At 41.5% G+C, this 24,503-nt stretch overlaps 1 protein-coding gene across 1 annotated transcript; it reads left to right on the top strand.

Moving 5' to 3' along the window:
* Positions 1–291: 291 nt before the first annotated feature.
* On the top strand, positions 292–24,503 carry psmc4 (proteasome 26S subunit, ATPase 4). The gene is made up of 11 exons (XM_056285609.1): positions 292–356; positions 1,174–1,272; positions 11,921–12,107; positions 13,997–14,143; positions 15,763–15,872; positions 16,794–16,887; positions 17,157–17,324; positions 17,829–17,905; positions 19,547–19,715; positions 23,780–23,835; positions 24,024–24,503. Exons 1-11 carry the CDS (start codon positions 324–326, stop codon positions 24,135–24,137), a joined length of 1,254 nt encoding a protein of 417 aa, XP_056141584.1. The 5' UTR covers positions 292–323; the 3' UTR covers positions 24,138–24,503.

The raw sequence follows: 24,503 nt of genomic DNA, 5'->3' as shown, positions 1-24,503 counted from the left end.
TGCAAAATCCAATAAATATAAGTTTAAAAAAAGAAGGAAGGAAACTGATTTGAAACCTCAGAAAGGAAGAGGTAAACTTGGACTTTATATACATTCTACTAAAGAACACAGGAAATGAGTGTTATCGAATTTTACTTCAACATCTTAGAATAACTAGTTTGATTGATAAACTATGAGTCCGTTTTTTTAGTAAATGGACATTCTGGTCCTCAACTCCATTCCAGTTGGTGGCGGTAATGTGCCAAATCGTTGTTTGTAACTGCCAATTAACCTAACCAAGAGCAAGAAAAGAAGACGAAGAGGCAGAAGAAGAAGAAGCCAACATGGAGGATATCCTGGCCGTGGAAAAGAACCCGGTATGAATCATTAGCAGGATTGTGTTAAGCTGCAGAATTAGAATAAAAATGTGTTATTGTATGTTGTTTTTGAGTACAAGTGTTTGATTTTTTTTTAATATTTGAAGTTTTACTCTGGTTAGTTCACATATGTTCATGTAGTATTACTAAGATCTAAACCTGCCGATTCATTCTCATAACGCTATGTCATTCTAGTTGAAGCTGAGGTTAGCCTAGCTGCTACCATTAGCTTGATGCTGAGAGTGATTTGTTAAAACCAACGCAGAGTGGCTTATTTGCTTTGTATTTTTGAAAAGGTTATCGAGAGTATTTCTTGCGTGTGTTGTCGTTTGTGAGCCCTAAAGAGTTTGTTTCTCTGGCTAACGTTACTCACCTGCGGGCTAACGGCTAGCCAACGGTAGTTTGTATTGCAGTCGTCAGGCGAGTTCGTCATAAGATTTCAGTCAATCAGTATTTGGCTAATATGGCACTTTTCCTGCATTCAAATGCACAGACATTAACTGGATTCCACTGGTGAAAAATTGTGATGGTAAAAGTAGATTAAAGACAGAAAAAATGAATTCATGAAAAAAATGAATTTATCTTTGGCAATGCGTGTTGCCAATGTTTTGCTGTTATGAACTATGATTTCGTATCCTTTTTGTTATAAAAGCTTGAAAATAAACTTGCACGCTATTTTTTCTGAGTGCAAGGGCCTGTTTACCTGCTAAACGTTTTAATCTATAAAGTGCTTTGAGTTGCTGTTGCAGCTAGAAAAGTGCTTTATAAAATGCAACTTGATTGATTGATTGATTGATTAACATCAATTTATACACAGGACGACGTACCGGCAATGCTCAGCTCCAGACCTCAGACAGGTCTGTCCTTCCTGGCCCCGGAACCAGAGGACCTGGAGGACCTTTACAGCAGATACAAGGTCTGATGTCAGCATTCATTGGTCGTCATGTTTTATTTTACCATTGCAACATCATGTTTACATTTCACTTGAACCTCTGTGGTTAAAGAACTTAACACAATTATGACACATCCTGCATGTTCTTCAGTTGTAATACTACCAGTGAATAACATCAAATGGTTCCTATATATTTATTCTGAAGTGGTGTGTATGATAGCCAGAAGATTACAACCACCTCTCAAGAAAATAACAAATGAAATAAACAGTACAATTTGGTCCAATTTAACTCTACTACTACTACTACTTTCGGCTGCTCCTGTTAGGTGTTAATAGTAGTAGTAGTTAACTCTGAAAAAAAAAAACGTAAATGTAGGGTTGGGAACCAAAACTTGGTTCCAAATTAGAACTGAGTAAAAATGCCAGGCACCAGGTACCCATTTAAAAAAGTTGAACTTCGGTTCTGCTTACCGGTTCCTAAAAGAGATAAATCTTTATTATTGCAAACAACGGCTACATATGTCTGCAAGAACCTTGGTGGCTTTTTGTCAATACCTAGGGACAATTGTGTGTGTATGGGCCCTGTGATAGCCTGGCAGCCTGTCCAGGTTGTCTCCCCACCTGTCGCCCAATGACTGCTGGGATAGGCTCCAGCATCCCCGTGACCCTGAGAGCAGGACAAGCGGTTCAGATAATGGATGGATGGATGGATACATATCAATACAGAAATGTTTGTTTCTGTATTGATATTCTATATTGAAAACTCCTGTATCCTTGTTGATATATATATATATATAGAGAGAGAGAGAGAGAGAGAGAGAGAGAGAGAGAGAGAGAGAGAGAGAGAGAGAGAGAGAGAGAGAGAGAGAGAGAGAGAGAGGGCAGCATCCCTGTGACCCTGAGAGCAGGATAAGCTGTTAAGATAATGGATGGATGGATGGATGGATATATATACATATATATCTGCCAGGACCTGTCTACTTTACACATTAACGCAACCGCACCTCCATGTCCATTTGTTTTGATATTAGCTAGCGGTTAGCATGTTTGACTAGCATCACAGCAGCAGTTTGAAAGATGGACCCTGGTAAACGGTCCAAAGTGTGCCTGCACTTTGCCAAAGAAAGCAACAATAAGGCTAAGTGCAGTAAATGTGTGGGAAGTTTATTAGCTGCAAGGCAGATTGCACCTCAAATCTGACGAAATGCTTAAGGCAGCATGGCATCGATTTGAAAGAATGTACAGTGTTTGACGTCATGTGGTCTCCGACTGCGAGTGTGTCAGAATTGGACAGCGCCAGCACGTTGCAAGCACCTCCAGTAGAGCCAGGGAAGACGGCAAGCCGCAAGACACCGTTCTCTTTGGCAATAAAATGAAGTATGACCAAAAAGAAAACTGAGGAGTGCTGCGGAGCAGTAACGGCTTTTGTGGTGAAAGGGCTACACCTGTTCTCAGCTGTCGAACCCCCTTCATTTAGGTTGGAAAGGTTTAAAAAAAAAACCAAGATGGTAAAAAATGATGGTAGGTTACTTGTGCAGTAACAGTTACTGTCATGTTGAATTTTTATTTGCAGGGAGATGACCAGGGCCCTAAATTCAAAATACACTCCTCCCTCCCAAATATAAGTTGAGCGATCAACTGATTTCTGCATGGTACAAGGTGGAAAAGTTTTAACATTTTAAATATCTGAGCTCAGTGATGTTAGCAAATGGTTCAACCGTTACTGCTTTCACTGTGTTGTTGTCAGGTGGAATATACGAGAGATGAGAGCATTTTCCGCTACCAATTATCTACAAATATGACTGTGTTGTTTGGACACCAGTATTTTCCTTGGATGATGTGTTAATTTATATGTGTTAGCATGGGCGACATTTGGGTCCCAAAATTGAGGGGGCAAAGATTTTTTTTAATCACTTAATTGTATCAATGTAAAAGTACAACTAGTGTGCAATAAACAAAACATGCGGTTTCAATGTCAAATTTGTATCCAAAGGAGTTGAATCAAGTGCAACTGTATATCCATGAAGACGTTTCGCCTCTCATCCAAGAGGCTTCCTCAGTTCGTGCTTGTCTGACTTAGTCCATGGGCCAGACGATATTTCGGTACACTCAAGGTGGCAAAACTTACTTATAATTTTTGAAAGGATCCATGTCTGTAGATGATATTTTGGTATGATAACCATTCCTGAGTGGCAGCTGTATCACAGTTATCAGCTCATGAAGTTAACCACCCGCTAAACTAAATTGCATTTTAGACGCTGGTGCATATCCTGGTTTAGCCTCATGGTCAGGACATTTTTCAATGTTCTATAATATTGTCTTTGGTATCATTTTAAAGGGGACCTTCTTAGCTTTCATTCAAGCCCTGTTGTGGATATTTCTCACAAATATAGAGGTCACTTGAGCTCTTCAACCCGTCAATAACACACATCTTTCTGCAATTTTCGCCTAAACTATATACTTTCTTTTAGCCCTGTGGCATCTAGGAATATCAGGGACACAAAACACAAAAACTGGAATACTCACAGGACTGTAAAGATTCAGAAAATGTATAATATACCCATACTATTTCATTGTGTGAGGTGATTGTGAGCCTTAAATGAGAACTAGACCAAAGCCAGTTAGGTCACAAACTGGTCTCTATACATTTGTTTAAATACACAATCAAAATACATGATAAAAAGGAATACCATAGTGAGGTAATGATCTATTTTAATATTTTAAACAACATTGACATTTACATATACTTAGTCAATGATACATGTAATCCCATATCATTAGTGGGTATATGTAATGGTAATGGGTAGGGTAATGGGTATATGTGAATATGGTTACATTATTGTTATCAAGCTCTGGGTAACCAAGTCCAGAATCAACATCCTGTGCATCAATAGACTACTACCACAGTAATACCATCAGAATCATCACACTGTCATTCATCAAACTGCTCGTTTCTCTCATCATCTGACTCCCCAAGTTCAAAGTCCAGTTCTGGACCATCCTGCTGTTTTTGGTTACTGCAGGTCTGTAACCTGCACATGTCTGTGCATGGAAGTCCATTTGACAAGCACATGCAGCTTGGCATTTTGCATGAATGCACACACTTGCATGTTAGCATTTCCAAGACCACATCTGGTGCAGGTGGGGAGCGCATCCAGTAAAGGGCCAGCTGGCCTTCATCGTCTGTCCATCCATACTCAGTAGGGCTTGGCACCACAGGGTTAGCCTGCAGACAGCACTTCCATATTGCTGCCTGATAGTTGGCTCATTGAACATGCATAAAGAGACAGTCTCTACATGGTGGCAGCTGGCTGGACTCAACCTCTCCCGTTTTGGTGCAGAACAGCTGGTAACGCAGTTTGTTCACCTCAGCAGTGCTGCTATTAGCAACATACATCCGACAGGTGAACTGCTCAATTCTCTGCAACAGCTCATCACTCACATTCCATGTCTGTCCCAGTTGACTAAAAGTCTCTTGGCAGGAAGTGTGCTTTCTCACTATCTTCAGGGCATTCAGCTTCCCTCGACCAGCGAATGCACTGACAGTGTCGCAGCCTGTGAAGGCATGTAAGCCAATTAGGCTGTCACAGATGCTGTCTCCAAGTGAACTTGCCAGTTTGGTGATGTCGACAAACCGTGTGCGGTTCTGAGTCCCACACTTCTGGTAGATGGGACAGGTGATGTCCTTCTGGAAGCCAAGACAAAGCACCATGACATCAGTGTCCTCAGCTGTGATGATAACTGACTTTGAGCCCGCATTTGCTGCATGCAATGCATGCAGGAGCAGACGGGTGTCAGCTTCTTCATGTGTGGAGTGCAGTTCTGCTGCTTCCTCACACCCATCTTCTGTCAACTTGTTGCAGGTTTCCTCACAGGTCATGTACAACACCTTGCCATGCAGCATAGCTCTGTATCGTGGGAGTTTCCACTCTTCCACCAGAAACTTGATGAGACTGGTCTTGTTGGAGGAACTGCACAGAAATTTTCTCCACTGCTGGACGTGGTGTCCCCCTGCAAGATTCTTGTACTGGAGAGTGATGTCTCCACCCTGGTTCAGTCGTTCAGCATCTTTGATCGAAGTCTGGTGATAGACATCAAAAACAACATCAATCCTCCCACTCTGTGCTCCCTCATGGAGGACCTGGGTCAAGGCTGACTCTGCCACCTGTGCAAAGGTTTTGTTGTTGCCATTCATTTTTTGGACCAGGCTCATCCCATCAATGATGGAAGTAGATGGGATTGGGATGTCTTCTGCAGGAGATACATTCTTTTCAAGCTCTCTGGCAAGTGCAGCCTTGTTTGTTTTTCGTAAGGACCCATCAGCATTTGCCAGTGCCCATGGTAGTGGGCCCAATGGGTAGGCAAGGACATCCTTCAGATTCACCTTCCTGCTTTCAGCCACCAGGATCATGTGACTGAAAAGGTTTCTATCTGCCTTCAGAACCACATCCTGTGCTTTCTTTCCATGAGCTTGTTTTGTGCTGACATTGGAGAATGTTTTCAGACTTTGCTTGGTCATCTTGTCGTGGAATTTCACAGGTGGTGGGTCTGCATCTAACCTTGTTTGCTGGAATGCTTGGTAGGTCTCTTCTCCTTTCTCAAGAGCTCTCAAGAGATCTATGGTCACATCAGGTGGAGCCATGTTGCCAGTGGAGAGGCTAACCAAATCAATCTCATCAGGGGACATAGGATTGAGCCAGTTATTCTCCATAAGGTCCATGAGAGACTGGACATCTGCTTCATCTCTCTTGATCCTTGGACTCTGTAGATCTGGATGAGACCATTTGCACCTGCCTTGACCTGTCAGGTCTCTCAGCGGTCTGAGGTACATGCTTCTATACTCAGCTGTGAGATAATATTTGGTCACAGCTCCTGGCTTCAAGCTGAATCCCTTTGTCCCTCCAGCTGCTTGGGTGTCTTTTGTTCACCGTTTCTTCTATAGCTTGGTCAACAGGGATTCGGCCAAAGGGATTGGTGGAGCCCAGTTGGACTGAGAAGCCTCCTTCCATGAATTCTGTGTACACATCTGGGTGTGTGATGGGCAGCTCAGACATCTGGGCGTAGTAGTAGGGGAGGTAGCGTGCATAATTCATCCTGTCATAAGCAAAGCACCATGGGATCATTGCTCGAATGCTAGCCAAGTGTAGCATCCAGTCTCCCTCTCTGGATGCTCGGATGAGCCCCAACAAGATTTCAACCATGTCCAAATAGGACATCCAGAAGTTCGAGAGGCTGCCGTTTCCACCTCTAAGGAACTCACGGTAGACTTCAAATAGATCCATGATGCGTGTACAAGAGCTGTTCTCGAGGACCTCCTTCAAAGCATGTTGTGAGACTTCTTTCCCAAGGCTGTCAATGGTCTTCAGTGTCTCATTCAGGTGAACCATGTCATTCCTGTGAGTTTCTTCCAACCAGGACAGGAAACCATTCAAGGTCAGTCGCATGAGAGCCTCATACAGGAGCTTGTGTAGTCGCACTGCCCTGTTGTACTTGCGGCCATCCATAACACCAGCAATTGAGCCTTCTGCAATCATGCCAGACTGCAATGTCTTTGAGTCCAGCATCTTGGAAACGCTTTCCTATTATTGCCAGCAGTGTGCAGATGGTGTGGAATACCCCAAGCCTAACGATGATATCATGGAACTTGTCATGGTGTTTCCATGTGATCTCGACAGCCTTCGCATACAGGGCTTGGTCAAAGACACAGACAATCTTCCTCAGGCCTAAGCACTGCATGATGCTCAGTGACTGGTTAAGCACCTCGTTGACAGTAGACATTTGTGTCGCTGGAGCATTGATGGTAGGCAGATAGCCTATATTGTCGGGGATGACCGTCATCTCTCCTCGAGTCAGGATGTTGAAGCCTGTCCAGCTGCTGACTGACTGTTCTTCTTGTTGTGACATGCGTGCTAGGACCCAAAGAAGGTTTTTCTCTCTGGCAAGCTTAGTATTGGCTGCAGTATCGGCATCTGACTTTTTGCTTTGTGGTGGCCCTACCCGTTGTCCAGCATTGTAAGTTGGTAACATTGGTGGGGGTCCATCAATGCTTCTCTTCTTTGTTTTGGGAACAGTGGGCATGGGTTGGACAGGAAGTGGGTTGACTGGCTTTGCTTGCACAGCAATCCCATTGACTCTGTGAGATGTTCCCTCACCACTGACAGTTTCTTTAAGACGGTCGATATTGTCCCAGGCTAAAGTTGTGAATATGCCAGGATGGATGTTAGCTGGAAGGGCAATGCCACTCCCTGATGATGAGAGTTTCTGGAGACACAGGGCAGTGTTGATCTCTTCCATCTGTGAATAGGACACACTGTGACCAAGTCGGTTGAGGATGTTTATCAACTCTACATTTCCTGTCAACGATTTGACACTGAATGGCAGAACAATGTGCTTGGAAGGCTTGGTATTTCCACATGTCACTGCATATACTATGTCATGGCCAAATGACTGCAGAAGGCACTGCACTCTCTGGGATGCATGATCAGGATCATTTGAGCCTGTGAGTAGAGAGTACAGGAAGATAATGAGCGACTCTGGAATGGTAGGACATTCTGCTTCTGGTTTGACTTCAGGCGGCCAGGTTTGAGGAACATCTTGACTTTTAATGTCTGCTCTCAATTTGATGGCTGCTTTGGCTATAACATCTTGTGCACTGACACTTTTCAGGGTCTGCAGCTCTCTTTTGAGAGACTGATTTTCTTTGGCAAGTTCCCTCATGGACAAGTTATCGGGATAGAGGAGGAATTTTCCTTTCTCATCAGGGAATATCTGCAAGGCTCCAGCAAACTCACTCTCCAGGTTTCGCCTTATGTGCTTCTTGGTTGATTCCCTGACTTGGGCAATGCCTTGGGAGTTCATTGAAGCTACCAGTCTAGAAGAGAGATCAGTCATTGTCATCACTTGAGGATTGCCAAAAAGCTCCATCCTGATGAAGAGGAACAGCTCATTGTATGCCTTATTCACAGCAGCTTCATACTGGGCTGCAGCATCATCATCTTCATTGCTGGCAACCTCTCCTTTGGAAACCTCTTCTTTGGTGTAAAGTCTATAGCATGACCTGTGGTAGTGCCCTTCAGCTGCTACAAGGTCTCTACTCACAATGGCAAGGATTCTGCTGTCCCTTTTCTTTGTGGCTGCACTCCTGATCTTTGCATCAGCTCGCAGTTCTCGACACTGCACCAGTACTTCTCTCGTATTCTGTCTCTTGGAATATTTGCTGTTTTTCTGACAAAATATGCACTCTACATCATAAGTCCTAGATGTACTTGGAGCATGTCGAGCTACTCTCTTAGATTGTTTCTCTTCAGCAGAGACACAACTTTTCTTTTCTTTTGCAAGGAGGCCATCAAGAATTTGCTGCATAGTGAAGATACTGCGACACTTTCTGTGGTAGTAGATTGCTGGAATCTGTCCCTCAGGAATGTCTTTTGCCAGTTTCAAAACTGGTGCATGATTTCGTATCTGAGCTGCCCTGAGCAGAGTTCTCGATGAGTCGACACTTTGTAGTGAAACCAGCTTATCTGTATCATCAGAACAGTGGATAATGCACTCCACCCCTGGGCGCTTTGGTATTGGGTAAAAACTTGCTTGTTCACCAGTGGCCATATTCAGTCAGTTTTCACCTGCCACATACAAACAAATACATGTAACTTAGGTGTATGAACACTACTAAAACAAAGTTTACTTTGCTTCACCAGCGTCATATTACCATTATTTATCTTACATAGCCACACATAGATACATTACCTAGTTGCTATGCAACAGCTGTATTTTGTCCACATGAGGCCGCTAAAATCAACACAAGATGAAAGTTCCTCGTAGCCACTTTAACTAATCATATTAACATATACATTAAAAGAACATGCTAACATTATGGGAAATTAGCTTACAATCTTCTCCAGAGTGAGACAAGAAGATAGATACCAGTTTCCTCTATATGTGTTTAGTAGAAAGCTATCTGGCTGCACGTTAGCCTAGCTTAGCACAATGAATGGAAGTACACAGTACTGGTTATCCTTGGTTGTTGGCCAACTAAGAACTGTCCCAGAGTTTAAGCTAGGCTAATCAGTACCAGGGGTGTTGAAATGCTATATTTGTAAAAATCTGGGCAAATACACAATCGTGAGAGGCACAGAAACAGGTTTCCTGAAAGAAAAATGAAATAGCTGCTCATTTGGAAAGGTTATCATGTATTATTTTACTTCTGTTAGTGTACCAAATAAAATGGCACCAGTGAAGTTGTGTCACCTTGGGTGATATCGATATCTGGTCTGACCCAAGGACTAACTGGCTTTGGTCTAGTTAGTTTCTTAGTAATAATGCCCTTCTAATTTAAGGTTCACAATCACCTCACACAATGAAATAGTATGGGTATATTATACATTTCCTGAATCTTTACAGTCCTGTGAGTATTCCAGTTTTTGTGTTTTGTGTCCCTGATATTCCTAGATGCCACAGGGCTAAAAGAAAGTATATAGTTTAGGCGAACATTGCAGAAAGATGTGTGTTATTGACGGGTTGAAGAGCTCAAGTGACCTCTATATTTGTGAGAAATATCCACAACAGGGCTTGAATGAAAGCTAAGAAGGTCCCCTTTAAAATGATACCAAAGACAATATTATAGAACATTGAAAAATGTCCTGACCATGAGGCTAAACCAGGATATACACCAGCGTCTAAAATGCAATTTACTTTAGGGGGTGGTTAACTTCATGAGCTGATAACTGTGATACAGCTGCCACTCAGGAATGGTTATCATACCAAAATATCATCTATAGACATGGATCCTTTCAAAAATTATAAGTAAGTTTTGCCACCTTGAGTGTACCGAAATAGGAAATTTTGGGCTCTGGCCCATGGACTAACTAGACCAAGCTAGTCTGACTGGCTGGGGATGAGACTCAGAATTTATCCTCTAGGAGTCGTTGTCAGAGCTATTGATATGTGTGGCTCTTTGTGATTCGATGTTTACCAACGCCCGTCGCAAACAGAGCCAGAGATATGAGTGGCTCATTTGTGTACAGATGTTATGGCCGCGCCCGTCTTTATCGGAGCTATTGATAAAATGGTTCGCTTCAGATCGTTACATTGCCCCCAGCGGCTCGTAGGTGTAATTACAGCAAATATTTCTATATTTTTAAATTACGTTATGTGATATATTATTTTAATTATTCTTTGTGAGTTAGGGGGGGCATTTGTCCCCCCTTGCCCCCCCCGTAATGTCGCCCATGTGTGTTAGCATTATTAATGTTCAGTTAATGCTTAAAAAAATGAAGCTATTTTTGTTACCTAAACATTTGACCTCTTTTTTTTACCCTATTGGAATCGAAACTCGGAATCGATAAGAACCTGAATCATTAAGCGGAATCGGAATCGATAAAATTCAAACGATACCCAACCCTACTTAAATGTAGTGCTGATTTCTAGCATCAATGTTTTCAGGGGAAACAAAAAACACACACACCAAAAACACTTTTAAATTCACCACCCTCTGGTGGTGCTATGAATAGGATTAAGAACAGAGGCATGCTTGGAACCAAAACAAAAAACATCCCCAAGCACTATGCCTTCATATAATTAGAATCTGACTCTTTTAGCTGAGGCTACCTGTAGAAGAGATTGTCTTCTTTAAGTATAGGGTGCCACCCACCTATACAGAAGCAGTCCTTTAAAAGAACTTTTGGCTTCTCACCATAGTGAAAATGTGATTCATACTGTACATCTTACATCGCTTCCTTGTCTTTTGGATGATTCAGAGTGGTGCTATCTCTTGGCTTCATGCTTCAGAATGCTTTCTAATGTTTGTTTGTTCTAGAAATTGTGTGCTCATATATGATGTGTCACAACTCTTATCTACATAAAACTCACCATGCTGACAACATTTACCACTTAACAGTGTTAATGCAATTAATGTCTAACTTCTGTTTGTGTGTCTCATCTTTATGCACATACAGTGCAGAGCAATACAGAAGGTTCACCTGCATTTGAAGGTGGACAAAAGTCTTATAACTATGGTCCTTAGGAGCTCTTTTACCCATGCACATTTTTGTATGGCCTGCTTCCTTTCCAGGTATAGCAGGCTGATACAGATAAGTTTCCACAGCTGTGGTCTCATAATGAATGTAGTTTTAAAAAATTTATGTATTTTGCCCATATTTAACTAGTTTACCTTGAATTGTATAATTATTGTGGTATTACTCTCTTAGGTAAACATTTAATTTTAGGGATTATATCAATTAATGTTGTGTATCATGTTTATGACAATGTTATTCTTTACAAAAATACTTTCCGTTGCATAATGGTGTAGATTTATGCAATGCATTTGCAGTCCAGCCACAACACAATGCTGCTCTATTAATTGAGCGATTTGGAATGAATACGGTATGATATGCTTCAAATCTTTATTATCCACAATGTGGAAATTTGTCTTAGGTTTCACCACCATGACATGACATAAAACATACTGTTGTTATAAAACATCATACATATGGCAGTATATAGGCTACATGCGGTAATTTGAATAAAATATAAAAAAAAACAAAAAGCAATTTTTTCGGTGTGGATCCTAGCTTCTTTTATGACTTTGAACTTCTGATATAACGCTATGCATTCAGCACATTAAAAACATTCACATTGAAAGCCTGTCCAATCTCTATTCCTGCTGTGGTTTCAGAAGCTGCAGCAGGAGCTGGAATTCCTGGAGGTGCAGGAGGAGTACATCAAAGATGAACAAAAGAACCTGAAGAAGGAGTTCCTCCATGCCCAGGAGGAGGTGAAGAGGATACAAAGCATCCCACTGGTCATTGGCCAGTTCCTAGAGGCTGTGGACCAGAACACAGCCATTGTTGGATCCACCACAGGTACCATTAGCAGGAAAAATCAAGTATAATCTCTGTAAGACCTATCAGTGGTAGAAATATAATGAAAGCACCTCTTATTGCCTAAACCAGTTGTCAGTTCTCAGCTAAGCTTGAAATCCATCATTAGATGCCAATCTGTGTGTATAAACAATCAAAAATGTCAGTCATATACTTTTTTTTCTGACATGTTACATGCGGTGCTAGCCATCAGATTTTAAGATTTTAGAAATTCTCCAATACAGTACCATGTTTTGAACTAGTTGTATTTTTTGTTGAATGAAAGAATTTACTACCAGACATGAAAGTTAATTGTAGCACAGAATCTTGGTTGATATCAAAATGGTCATCTGTGAAGCAAGTACAGATGGAGCTCTTGTTAATCCTGCCTTCAGTTAGCACATTTACTGTCCATTGATTCAGTTGGAATGGTGGCACATTAAATTGTGTATTATTTAATATGAATGAGACAGTCTCCTAAGACTGAACCCCACAGCAATGAAATAGAATACACTACACAGGGCTTAAAGTATTCCAGCACCGTGCCGGATTTCCGGCGTGCAGCGTTTGGCTGCAGGAAAAAAAAAAGTCTTTTATTTTAAAAAAAAGTCTTTTGTTTAAAAAAAAAGTCTTGATATCATCAACATCACTTTCGAGTTTATGAGTTAGTCTGCCAATGATATGAGAGGAGCACAACTCTCCCGCTCTCAAACTAACATTATTAGCCAATCAGAAGTAGAATGGGGCGGGTCTTGGGAAAATGTGCTTCAACCGAGTCCTATGCTGCATAGATGCTCGAGTAGAGAGACATTACGTCGAAGGAGAGTAGGATGGAGAGTAAGTTCATAAATCCTGGGGAAGATGCCCTCCTAGTTGATAAAGGATTAAAAAATAAATGGCGCTGGCCGTGGATAGAAGAGATAGGGAAGGACGGTAAGCCTTTTGGTAGCTGATGTAAGAAGTTAAGAGAAGCAGGTGCTTGCTTCTGCACTTTGTGCTCGAGAAAGCTAGTATATGCAACTAGCGGGAAAAAAGTGCTACCACGTCATGAGTCAGACCCCGCTCATAGAGCAGCTGTTCGTTCTCTCCAACACACAACGCGGTTACCAGGAGCAACAACCACAGCTGATGTACCGGCATCAATAACTGACCGTGTGTGTGACTTGAAAATATGCGTGTGCACGTTCATCGCAGAGCACGATCTGTCTTTCAAGCTCGCCTAACCCCTGGTGAATTTATTCAAAAAAATAGCTGAAGACAAAATTGCTTTGACAAAACTGTCAATATCTAATCAGCATGCCAGCTATTTGAACACACACGGCATAACACCAGAGTTTAAAAGACATATTTCGGAAAAGCTAAAAAACGGCATGTTTTTTTTACATGTCGACGAAGCCGCCAACCAGAACATGGACAAAGTCCTCAATGTCCTCGTTCGTTTTACTATTGCCACCTACTGACCTTTCTTGTTATTGCAGTTTCAAAAGGCCCACCATAATCTGCAATCATTCATTTCCAATTGTTTTTTTTTTACCCTGCGAATGTGTCCACGCCACAGGACGACAACCCCCCCCCCCCCCACACACACACACACACACACAAAGACACAAAGTTCAGGCTCAGGATTTTTTTTTTTTTTTTTTTTTTGCTTTAACCCCTGACTACAGTAGAATGAAATGTTTTTTTTACAGAGATCATTGGGATACAATAAATCAGATAAATGTAAGTGTCAAGAATAAATTTAAAAAAAACAACAACTTTGCACTAAGCCACTTTTATTTCTGTATTCTAACTATAACTAGTATACATCTGAAGCATTTGCAATGAATCGGTAATGGTATTCTCTCATACTCCCATCTATTGTTTCTTCATCTGCTGTATTGCCTTCTCAGGCTCCAACTACTATGTGCGCATCTTGAGCACCATCGACAGAGAGCTGCTGAAGCCCAACGCCTCAGTGGCTCTACACAAGCACAGCAATGCCCTGGTGGACGTGCTCCCCCCAGAGGCTGACAGCAGCATCATGATGCTGACATCAGGTAAAAGACTCAGTATTACTTAGGTACATATGTAAGGACCACAGAGACTGTGGGGCTGCACTTTCAGATTTCGTTGTACTTGTACAATGACAAATAAAGTTCTATTCTATTCACAATCCGCAGAGGATTTTACATTGACCTGAAGACAGAAAGCATAGCCTTTCATTTAGAGAAGCAGTAATCAATCCAGTCCTATGGGAACTCACCCCCCACCCAACGCTGCTTTTTTTGCTAGGTAGTTAATGATATTTGCCTGTTTTGCCATTTCTAAAAACTCTGGTTGTGTCTCAAACCGCTTCTTAGTTCAGTAGATAGTGAATTGTCATGGGAGTCAGACATTTTCTAGGTTGTCTCAATGTCAAAACTGTTCCAGTGCACTGAAACTTGAGCCACCTGGAAAAGTCCCAGAATTCACCATAAAAACCAGTGACCATCTTTGCTCACTACCTTGAAGTTATCTAACTCCTATTAGGCTGTGGCTACCCTTTCTGAGCTGAGGCAAGATGGAAGACGAGAGACCAAATCTTATCAAGCATTAATACAGCTACATATGCTGACAGTTTTTACGGTTTATTCTTTATTTTTCAGTGTGTTTTACATGTATGGCTAACGCCATGCTTTTTCATGTTTTCATATTTCAAACCTAGCCACAGTAAGCTACATTTCTTAATGCAGCCAACACAATTACTATGCTATGCAAAGCATTGAAGTTAGCGTTTGCTGGACGGAAATACATAGCTTAAAAAAATACATAGCTTGCATATCGGCTGAGACAATAAGTTGAAATGTTGATGTAGTAGAATGTTCATGTTATATTTCACTATCACGACACAGATTTATCAGTTACATTGAAGATACAACATGCAAAAACAAAACTGTATGGTATAAAAATATTGCTTAGTAGAACGAATGCTCATATGTTCCATTCCTTGCAAGCTACCGTCAGTGAGTCATCAGGGTATTTACATTTTCATTGAATCAGTAACCTTGTCAGTGCCGGAAATCTAATAAACTACAGTGATTGGCTACCTACTGAACACAACCCAACCAATTACATGGCTGGAATACCTGATGCAACCGGTGAATGTAATGAACTGATGGAATAGAAAACCAGCAGTACTGGGTGTCCCTGAGGACCCGATTGAAAAACACTCTCAGAGCACCCCTGTTAGGCAGTTTTCTGACACTTATTCCTGATCTCAATGCACTTTTTTATTTTTTGTGCTGTATCTTTCTGTCATGCTTATTCGTTTTACACCTTTACAGTTTTATATTCTTTTTTTTCTATCACTGTTATAAAGTATAATTGTTTTACTCCAGCTTGCTTGATATCATCCATTTTATTCAAAATTATTTTAACTCACTCTGACTTAATGAAAAAAATCCTTGTAATAAACATTCTGTTTAGATATTGATAGCAATTCACAGAAACCCCCAACTAGTGGTTTGTGCAAAAATGCTTGATGTCATCTTTTTATGTAGCTCTGATTTATCTCTAGATGTATTCTTTACATGTTGAATGCCATTGACTTCATTGCAACCCTCTGTAAACACTGCTTTTAAACAGCAGGATTGATCTGAGTTACTTGGTTTTGTTACCTCTGCGTTTCTCCTTCCAGACCAAAAGCCAGATGTGATGTATGCTGACATTGGAGGGATGGATATCCAGAAGCAGGAAGTTAGAGAGGCAGTGGAGCTGCCCCTCACACACTTTGAGCTCTATAAACAGGTGCGTTGAACTTCTCAAATAGGTGAGAAAAGGTTGTGGGAATTTGTTCATAAGCTTGACACCACCAGTGTGTAAACATCCAGTTAGATAGATGCTAACAGACCGTTGTGGTAGTTATATCAAGCCAAAGACCTGAAACACTACACACGTTCATCAAAAAATGTGGCGTTTTAAAATGGCAGTTGACAGTTTTTGGTGATGGACATTGCACTGCTGCGAAGGTGTGTGTTGGGGCACCACCATACTAATTTTATGCCATTCTGAGGCCTCGAATTGACCTTATAATGAGTTTTTATTTTCTTTAGCTTGTGACAACCTGTTGCATAAAGATGTAAAAACTGGTTGTCATTTGTTGTCTTAAGGCTTGTACATACTTTTCACGTTCCATGGACAGCTGCACACTTGTACCAGTCGTGCAGATGTGCACGTGGTTCCATTCGTACTACAATTGAGGGTCCGCATCGGTCTGGCGTTCCACGCATGCGTATTACCTGATTCACACTGCATTCCAGTTGGTGGCGGTAATGCACCATAATATTGTTTGCCAACTGCCATAAAAATAGATAATCCATTTAATGTTATATTACTGTGTTCGTATATGTAACTCACATTAGCATATTGTTTTTGTGTTTGCTGCCATCTTCACTATCAAATACACTATTTATAAGCCCGTTACTTCAATATTTTTATCCTTGCACAGCCTCTTCAAAATAAGCATCCACTTTATCTGGAGCATGTGCAGTCAGAGTGATTGCTATGCGTACAGTCTGCGCATTTACAAATTTTGGGTTGCACACGGATGTCCGCATAGGGGTCCGCACGGACCCTCGCGAACATGGACGGATGACGACATTTACATCATGCAGACGCTCGTGGACACGGGAAGTATGAATTGACCTTTATGCCTCTTTGTTTTCTCAGATTGGCATTGACCCACCCAGAGGTGTCCTTATGTATGGACCACCAGGCTGTGGCAAGACCATGTTGGCCAAGGCTGTGGCGCACCATACTACAGGTAAAGACAAAATGCGCATCTGACACATTACCAAACTCCACATGTATTTATCGGCATTAGCTGTTGTGTATTTGCTGCTTTGTAAACCAGTTGAGGTCAAAAGCAATTTTCCCTTTGATTGGACAAAATAATTTGGATTGAAAATGCAATACGCATTGTCTCATGACTTAAATTCAGTTGCCTAAGTGATATCCATGGGTTTGATTCAAGATCTCTGCAGCTTATACATTTATCTCTAATTTTTCCACTTATCTGTCCCCTTGTTTCAGCGGCATTTATCCGTGTGGTCGGCTCAGAGTTTGTTCAGAAGTACCTGGGAGAAGGACCTCGCATGGTGCGTGACGTTTTCAGGCTGGCAAAGGAGAATGCCCCAGCTATCATCTTCATCGATGAGATTGATGCCATTGCCACGAAACGTTTTGATGCACAGACTGGAGGTACACCCCTGTGTGTGCTCTAACTTTAGCTGTAGATCAATTCGACATAGACAAACCAGACCTTAGCAGGCAGCATCCACTATTTCCTCTGGACTGACATGATAGACAGCTGCAGAGAAAAATAGCTGTTAATGCAGACAACATGTTGGCTTTTACAATGAGCTGACAAAGTCAAAACAATCTTTGTTGTTTAGGTTTGACCATTGTTTAGTGGGCTTACAGTCTGCTTGACAATGACATCAGATAAACCAAGCAAATTTTATAAGCTGTTTTTTTTCTCCTGACATGTTGTGTAACCAGCTGACAGAAGTTATGGATTAATGTAGAAATTATTTTTATATAAAATAATGTTTTCCTTCACAAGGATTGACTTTTATTTACCAAAGGTTCTGTTTTTCCCCTCAGAAGTTCAAGATTGGGTTAATTACAAATCACTTTATGCAGTGATTGAAGAAGATTAAAATTTTACTGTACAAACCTCATCCTCTTTCTTTAATCCTGTAGCTGACAGAGAGGTACAGAGAATCCTGCTGGAGCTACTCAATCAAATGGACGGCTTTGACCAGAACGTCAATGTCAAGGTGAGTTAATTCAGCCCTTCTGAGACTGCTGTTGGCTGTTCCACCATGACTGTTGTCTCCTGCTCTGACTATTGTCCCCTGCTCTCTGGGTTCCTTTAATGCACTACGGACAACAACCAAGTCTACTGCCCACCCATCAGCCATGCATTCACTGTGCCATTCACCATTCATCCAGCTTCGGAAGTACTCCCACAGGATAATTCAGAAATGCTTTCTGTCTTCAAATGGCCTTTTTACCCTCAAGCACTCTGTAAACACAGTGCCTCTTAAACTTGGACCATAGACTGTGGTCATCATGAGGGCTGACTGTGCTTATCTCAATGAACTATTTTCTTCTTGGGGATTTTATCAGACTCCAGTGACGGGCACAGTGGGGTTGATCCCTGATTCCTTCGATTGGTGGCTCTTAAGGAGAGATTTAGGTAAATGGTGCTTTCGATGGAGCGTGGCATTCCTTTTGTCAATTTAGGAAACAAAACAAAAAAAAGATATCACTTCTCAGCTTTAGATTTCAGGGAAACATTACAAACATCTCTGACAACCTCACTTTTTAAGATTTCATCAAATTTTACCCAGGATCCAGGCTCTTCTGTGAGTTATTTGTAAAAGGTGCCATGGAATCCTCAGTCAAATAGATTTGTAGTCAGCTGCTATAAAAGCTGGACAAAATATCAATATAATATCGATGTCATAATACGAGACTTGTTGTCACCTGGGATTTGGTTATCACAATACTGTGATATAGCTTTCAGCTTCTGTAGGTAATTTGCTGTTGGCCAAAAATTTCTTGATAAGTTTCTAGTTAGCAACAGTTTTGCATTCATTATAACTAGTGCAATGCCTGTCTAAAATGGGCCAGTTGCTTGGGCCCAGTATTGCTGCTTGGAGCTTTCTTGAGAACCGCTTATTCAAACAACTTCACACTCAGCACTCGAAGGACTACGGGTGTAATCCCCCCTCTGACCACACTATGGGTTGCAATGGCAGAGTGGCTCTGTTCATGTTTTATGACAAAGTTTTATGACTAATAACTTCGCTGAAAACTTGTTTGCCGTTTTCTCGAGAACTGCTCATCCAAACAACTCCACACTGCACTTCATTGGGTCCTCAGCAATACACCCGCCACGTGTGAAGTTAATTGGATGACAGTCACACAGACGGATTTCTTCCAATTTAGTTAGATTAAATTTTAGTTAGATGCCAGTTATGCTGTAAAAGGGCAACATCTTGAACATGTTAGAGGAAATTTTTTACTTTCCATGCAACAGTATTAGTTTTGATTTTGTTTACCCTCCTGAGTATTTGAAATATTTTCTTAGTTGATTGCACATTGTATTTTATTCACTTCATATTACCTTTATTTATGTTGTCTTTGCATCATTTGACCCCAGAAGTGGAAAAAATTGCACAAAAAAAGCTAAGAAAAAAAAAAAGTACTTTTCTAGACATTTAAGGTTGAAATAAATCTCTTGTCATCCTTTAAATAAAGCTTCTAAACCTTTAATAAAAGCTTATAAATTTTGATTTGGAATTTCTTGTCCGTTGCAATACCATATCTTAAGCATCTGATGTGAATTTTAGGTCATATCACCCACCATTAACCTCCATTGCCACCCCCCACCCCCCTACACACACACACAGGTAATCATGGCCACCAACAGAGCAGATACGCTGGATCCAGCCCTGCTGCGTCCCGGTCGTCTGGACAGAAAGATCGAGTTCCCCCTGCCCGACCGTAGGCAGAAACGCCTCATCTTCTCCACCATCACCAGTAAGATGAATCTGTCTGAAGAGGTTGACCTCGAGGATTGTATCCTTTTGACCCAACAGATTTGTGCTATGTGCACATGGTCATGGTAGCACGAACCTATTACTTAATTGTCAAAGAAGGTTGAATCAGTTCATCTGGATACAACGTAAACGTATCCAGATGAACTGATTCAACCTTCTTTGATTTCCTTACCTGGATTATTGGGCATGCATAAAGGCATTACTTAATTGTGTTTAAATTTATTTTCCAGGCCTCTCAGAAATGATAGGTAGACAGGTAGAATTATACAACCCCAATTCCAAACAAATTGGGACAGTATGGAATTTGCTAATAAAAACAAAAAGGAGTGATTTGTAAATATACTTTGACTTGTATTCAAACAAAAACAGTATAAAGACAAGGTATTTCATGTTGTACCTTATCAACTACATTGTTTTTGAAGATACACATTTATTATTAAATTGATGCCTGCAACACGTTCCAAGAGAGTTGGAACAGGGGCAGTTCAGGACTAATAACGATATGACAAGTTGAAATAACAAGGTGATGTGAAACAGGAGACGTTAATGTAATCATGTTATAGTGTATAAAGAGCCTCCAAAAGAGGCCTAGTCCTTCAAGAGCAAGGACAGGTCAAGGCTCACCAATTTGCCAACAGATGCATCAGCGAATAATCCAGCACTTGGAGAACGATGTTCCCCAAAGACAAATCGGTAGGATTTTCGGCATTTCACCCTCTACAGTGCACAATACAATTAAAAGATTCAAGGAACCCGGTCAAATCTCTGTGTGTAAAGGGCAAGGCTGAAAGCCACTTCTGAATGTGCATGATCGCTGATCCCTCAGCTGTCACTCTTAAAAACCGTCACGCATCTGTAATGGATATCATCACATGGGCTCAGGAATACTTCGTTAAACATCTTTCAGTCAACACCATTCACTGTTGCAACCACAGATTTAAGGTAAGGCTTTATTATGCAAAGTAGAAGCCATACATCAGCACTGTCCAGAAGTGCCACCGATTTCTCTGGGCTCGGCCTCATCTGACACGGAAAATAGAACCGTGGAATCGGGTTTTGTGGTCCGTTGAGTCAACATTTCCGATAGTTTTTGGAAAAAATAGCTGTCGTATTTGCTGGGCCAAAGAGGTAAAGGACCATCCAAGCTGTTGTCAGCGCCAGGTCCAAAAGCCAGCATCTGCCATGGTATGCAGGTGTGTCAGTACCCATTAATTAAGAAATATATGGACAAATTTTGGAGCAACATATGCTGCCATCCAGATGCCCTCGTTTCCAAGGATGTCCCTGCATTTTCCTGCAGGACAACGCTAAACCACATACTGTCTGGATTACAAGTGCATGGTTGCATAAGCAGAGTGCGGGTGCTAGACTGGCCTGCCTGCATTCCTGATCTGTCTCTAAGAATGTGTGGCACATTATGAAGCACAAAATATGGCAATGAAGGCCCTGTACAATTGCACAGGTGAAGACCTGCATAATGGATGACTTGGGGGAAAATTCCACTTGCTAACCTTAATCAGCTGGTGTCCTCAGTGCCCAAACCCTTAATAAGTGTTATAAAAGAAGTGGTGATGTTGCACAGTGGTAAACACTGCAACATGCTCCAACATTTTTGGAGCGTGTTGCAGTCACCAGATTTGAATTGTCAAGTCAATTTTTTTTCTATAGCCCATTATCACAAATTTGCTTCAATGGGCTTTACAGCAACACAACATCCTGTCCTTAGACCCTCGCATTGGATAAGGAACAACTCCCTAAAAAGAAATCCCTTTAACAGGGAGAAAAAATAGGAAGAAACCTCAGGAGGGGCAACAGAGGAGGGATCTCTCTCTCCCAAGACGGACAGACATGCAATGGATGTTGTGTGTACACAATTTACAGAATACGACATTGAAAGAGGATAACAGAAGTATAATGGAATTATAAGATAAATGAATATGATGAGGAGGATGTCGAGCAGTGTCCAGATGCCACCGGAACAACAGCCCAGGACCCAAGCCACGTGACCACCATCACCATGTAGGCCTGACAGGAGGACAGGCTAAACATGCACACAAGAGAGACTTGCATCACACCATCCACATACATGGGAGAGGAGACGAAAAAAACATAAGTTACACATTGGAGTTAGAGAATGATATAACATTGAAACAGGATTACAAAATTATATGGATTTAAAATATGTTCAAAAAAGTGTATATTTTCAACAAAACAAATTCACTAGCTAAAACAAATAATATGCTGTAGTGTTTTCAGTATAGTACAGGGTGAATCAAATTTACAAATCACCCCTTTTTGTTTTTATTAGCATTTTCCATACTGTCACGACTTTTTTGGGATTAGGTTTGTACAAAGATATACTCTACAGCAAGAATATGATGGGATGTGAGGGAGGCTGTCAAAACATGTTCTGTTATGCATACATTTTTTTTTAATTTAGAGTATTTTCCAGTGAAATCAAAAGTATATGAAAGTAAGACCAGTAATTTAATCTTTCAATCTAGAACAACGGGGTTAAGAGGCAGAAATGCAAAGCTTCATTGTACTTAAATCCTTATTACCTGTCAGCATCCAGCCGGGCTGACCCACAGTTGACCATTTGAGCTGTGACATTTGGTTGCAGTTTCGCTCGGTTAAGTGCACCATTATTACATTTCATCACGCAACTTTCATCAAGTGCAGGTCAGACCAATGAGGTTCCCTGGACCTCCGTGTTGGTCTTTGATAGTTCTAATGCTGTTGTGTCACAACAGAAGAATTGATGCACCTGCTGTCTGTGGAAATCTACATGCACAGAGACAAATCTGTACCTAGCTATGTTTTTTTTTTCGTGTTTTACATTGGCTACTCATATGTCATTGGTTTTGTCCTTTCATTTACTGTGGAGTCAAGGAGATGTTTACGAGAGATGGCAGTGGAATTTTTAGCTAGATTGCTTAATGTCTCGATGCATGCTCAATAATCCAGGTAAAGAAATCCCAGAAAGTTAAATCGGCTGATTCAACTTTCTGGGATAGATTGTTTAACACAATCTTGGGAAGTGTGGGGATGCCTGAGGAGGGGAGAAGAAGCATACTGGTACCGATTTTCAAGAATCAGGGTGATGTGCAGAGCTGTAGCAACTACAGTGGTATAAAGTTGATCAGCCACAGCATGAAGATATGGGAAAGAGTAGTGGAAGCTAGGTTAAGAGGAGAGGTGACGATTAGCGAGCAGTAGTATGGTTTCATGCCGGGAAAAAACACTACAGATACGATGTTTTCTTTGCGAGTGTTTATGGAGAAGTATAGAGAAGGTCAGAGGGAGTTTCATTGTGGATTTGGAGAAAGAATATGACGGTGCCAAGAGAGGAGGTTTGGTATTATATGAGGATGTTGGGATTGGCAGAGAAGTATGTAAGAGTGATGCAGGATATGTATGAGGGCAGTGGGACAGTGGTGAGGTGTGCAGTACGAATGACAGATGGGTTCAAGGTGGAGGTGGTCGACAGACGAGATCAGACAGGAGTCTCTGTGGACTATGACATTTGTGGATGACATTGTGATCTGTAGTGCTAGTAGGAAGCAGGTTGAGGAGAACCTCGATAGGTGTCGAGAAGAGGAATGGAAGTCAGTAGGAGCAAGACTGAATACCTATGTGTGAATAAAAGGGAGGACAACAGAATGGTGAGGATGCAAGGAGTAGAGGTGACGAAGGTGGATGAGTTTAAATACTTGGGTTCAACTGTTGAAAGTAATGGGGAGTGCAGAAGAGAGTGGAGGCAGGGTGGAGGGACAGCTCAGGCTGGACGGTTTGGAGACAAAGCAAGAGAGGCAAGCTTGAGATGGCTTGGACATATGCCAGATGTGGAGATGTGGAGGAGGGATGCTGGGTATATTGAGAGAAGGATGCTGAATATGGAGCTGCCGGAAAAGAGGAAGTTGATGGATGATGGTGAAGGAGGACACGCAGGTGGTTGGTGTGACAGAGGAAAATGCAGAGATGGAAACGGATGAGCCACTGTGGTGACCCCTAACGGGAGCAGCTGAAAGAAGACGACTCTCATTTACTATTGGTCAGCAGTTGTCCTTGACTAATGTGCAGATGTGGCCCGACCAGACAAGATCTCGGGGGCTGACATTAACTCCATCTGCCAGGAGGTGAGCTTTAGCTCTCACATGAACATGTTTGTTTTTTCACTGGATATTTATCTATGAGAAGTACTTTTTTTAAGTGGCACTAAAAATGGAATCCAATAATGTTTTTGGAGTGAATAATTAATTTGAATGTATATGCATTCTCAGACTCCAGTCAACATTTCTGTTCATCTCTTGTTTTGTGTTATAAGGCTGGCATGTTGGCGGTTCGTGAGAACAGGTACATTGTCCTGGCTAAAGACTTCGAGAAAGCTTACAAGACCGTTATCAAGAAGGATGAGCAGGAGCACGAATTCTACAAGTAGAAGTGTACAGCCCCCCTCCGCCTCAACTCTCCTTGAGGAAGCAGTGTTTTCAGACACCGGTTTTGGTTTCTGTTTGTGTCTGTTTACTCTACGTCTTTTTGTGGATTCTCAGACCCTGACTATCATTGACTTTGGGACTCATTTTGCTCCTGCTACGTCACAAGGCTTGATGGCATCTCAGGGCCCGTGATTCCAGACCGTACAAAAACACACACACACACACACACTAAGGCGGGATTCCGTGTTTAGTTTTGTTTTTTTACAGATGCTCTGAAGCTGAATAAGTCCATTTGACTTGACTAGAGCTCAAATAACAGCGCAGAGTTTGTATGTACTCGATTGAATAAACATTACCCATAAAACACC

The sequence above is a fragment of the Lampris incognitus genome, chromosome 9 (assembly GCF_029633865.1).
Source record: "Lampris incognitus isolate fLamInc1 chromosome 9, fLamInc1.hap2, whole genome shotgun sequence".
Taxonomy (NCBI): domain Eukaryota; kingdom Metazoa; phylum Chordata; class Actinopteri; order Lampriformes; family Lampridae; genus Lampris; species Lampris incognitus.
Note: the sequence above shows the minus strand (reverse complement) of the source record. Positions and strands in the feature narration are given on the sequence as shown.

Coding starts and splice junctions, on each gene's coding strand:
- psmc4 (XM_056285609.1), top strand. CDS start 324: ATGGAGGATATCCTGGCCGTGGAAAAGAACCCG. Junction 1,273..11,920: donor ACCTTTACAGCAGATACAAG/GTCTGATGTCAG, acceptor CTGTGGTTTCAG/AAGCTGCAGCAGGAGCTGGA. Junction 14,144..15,762: donor CATCATGATGCTGACATCAG/GTAAAAGACTCA, acceptor TTCTCCTTCCAG/ACCAAAAGCCAGATGTGATG.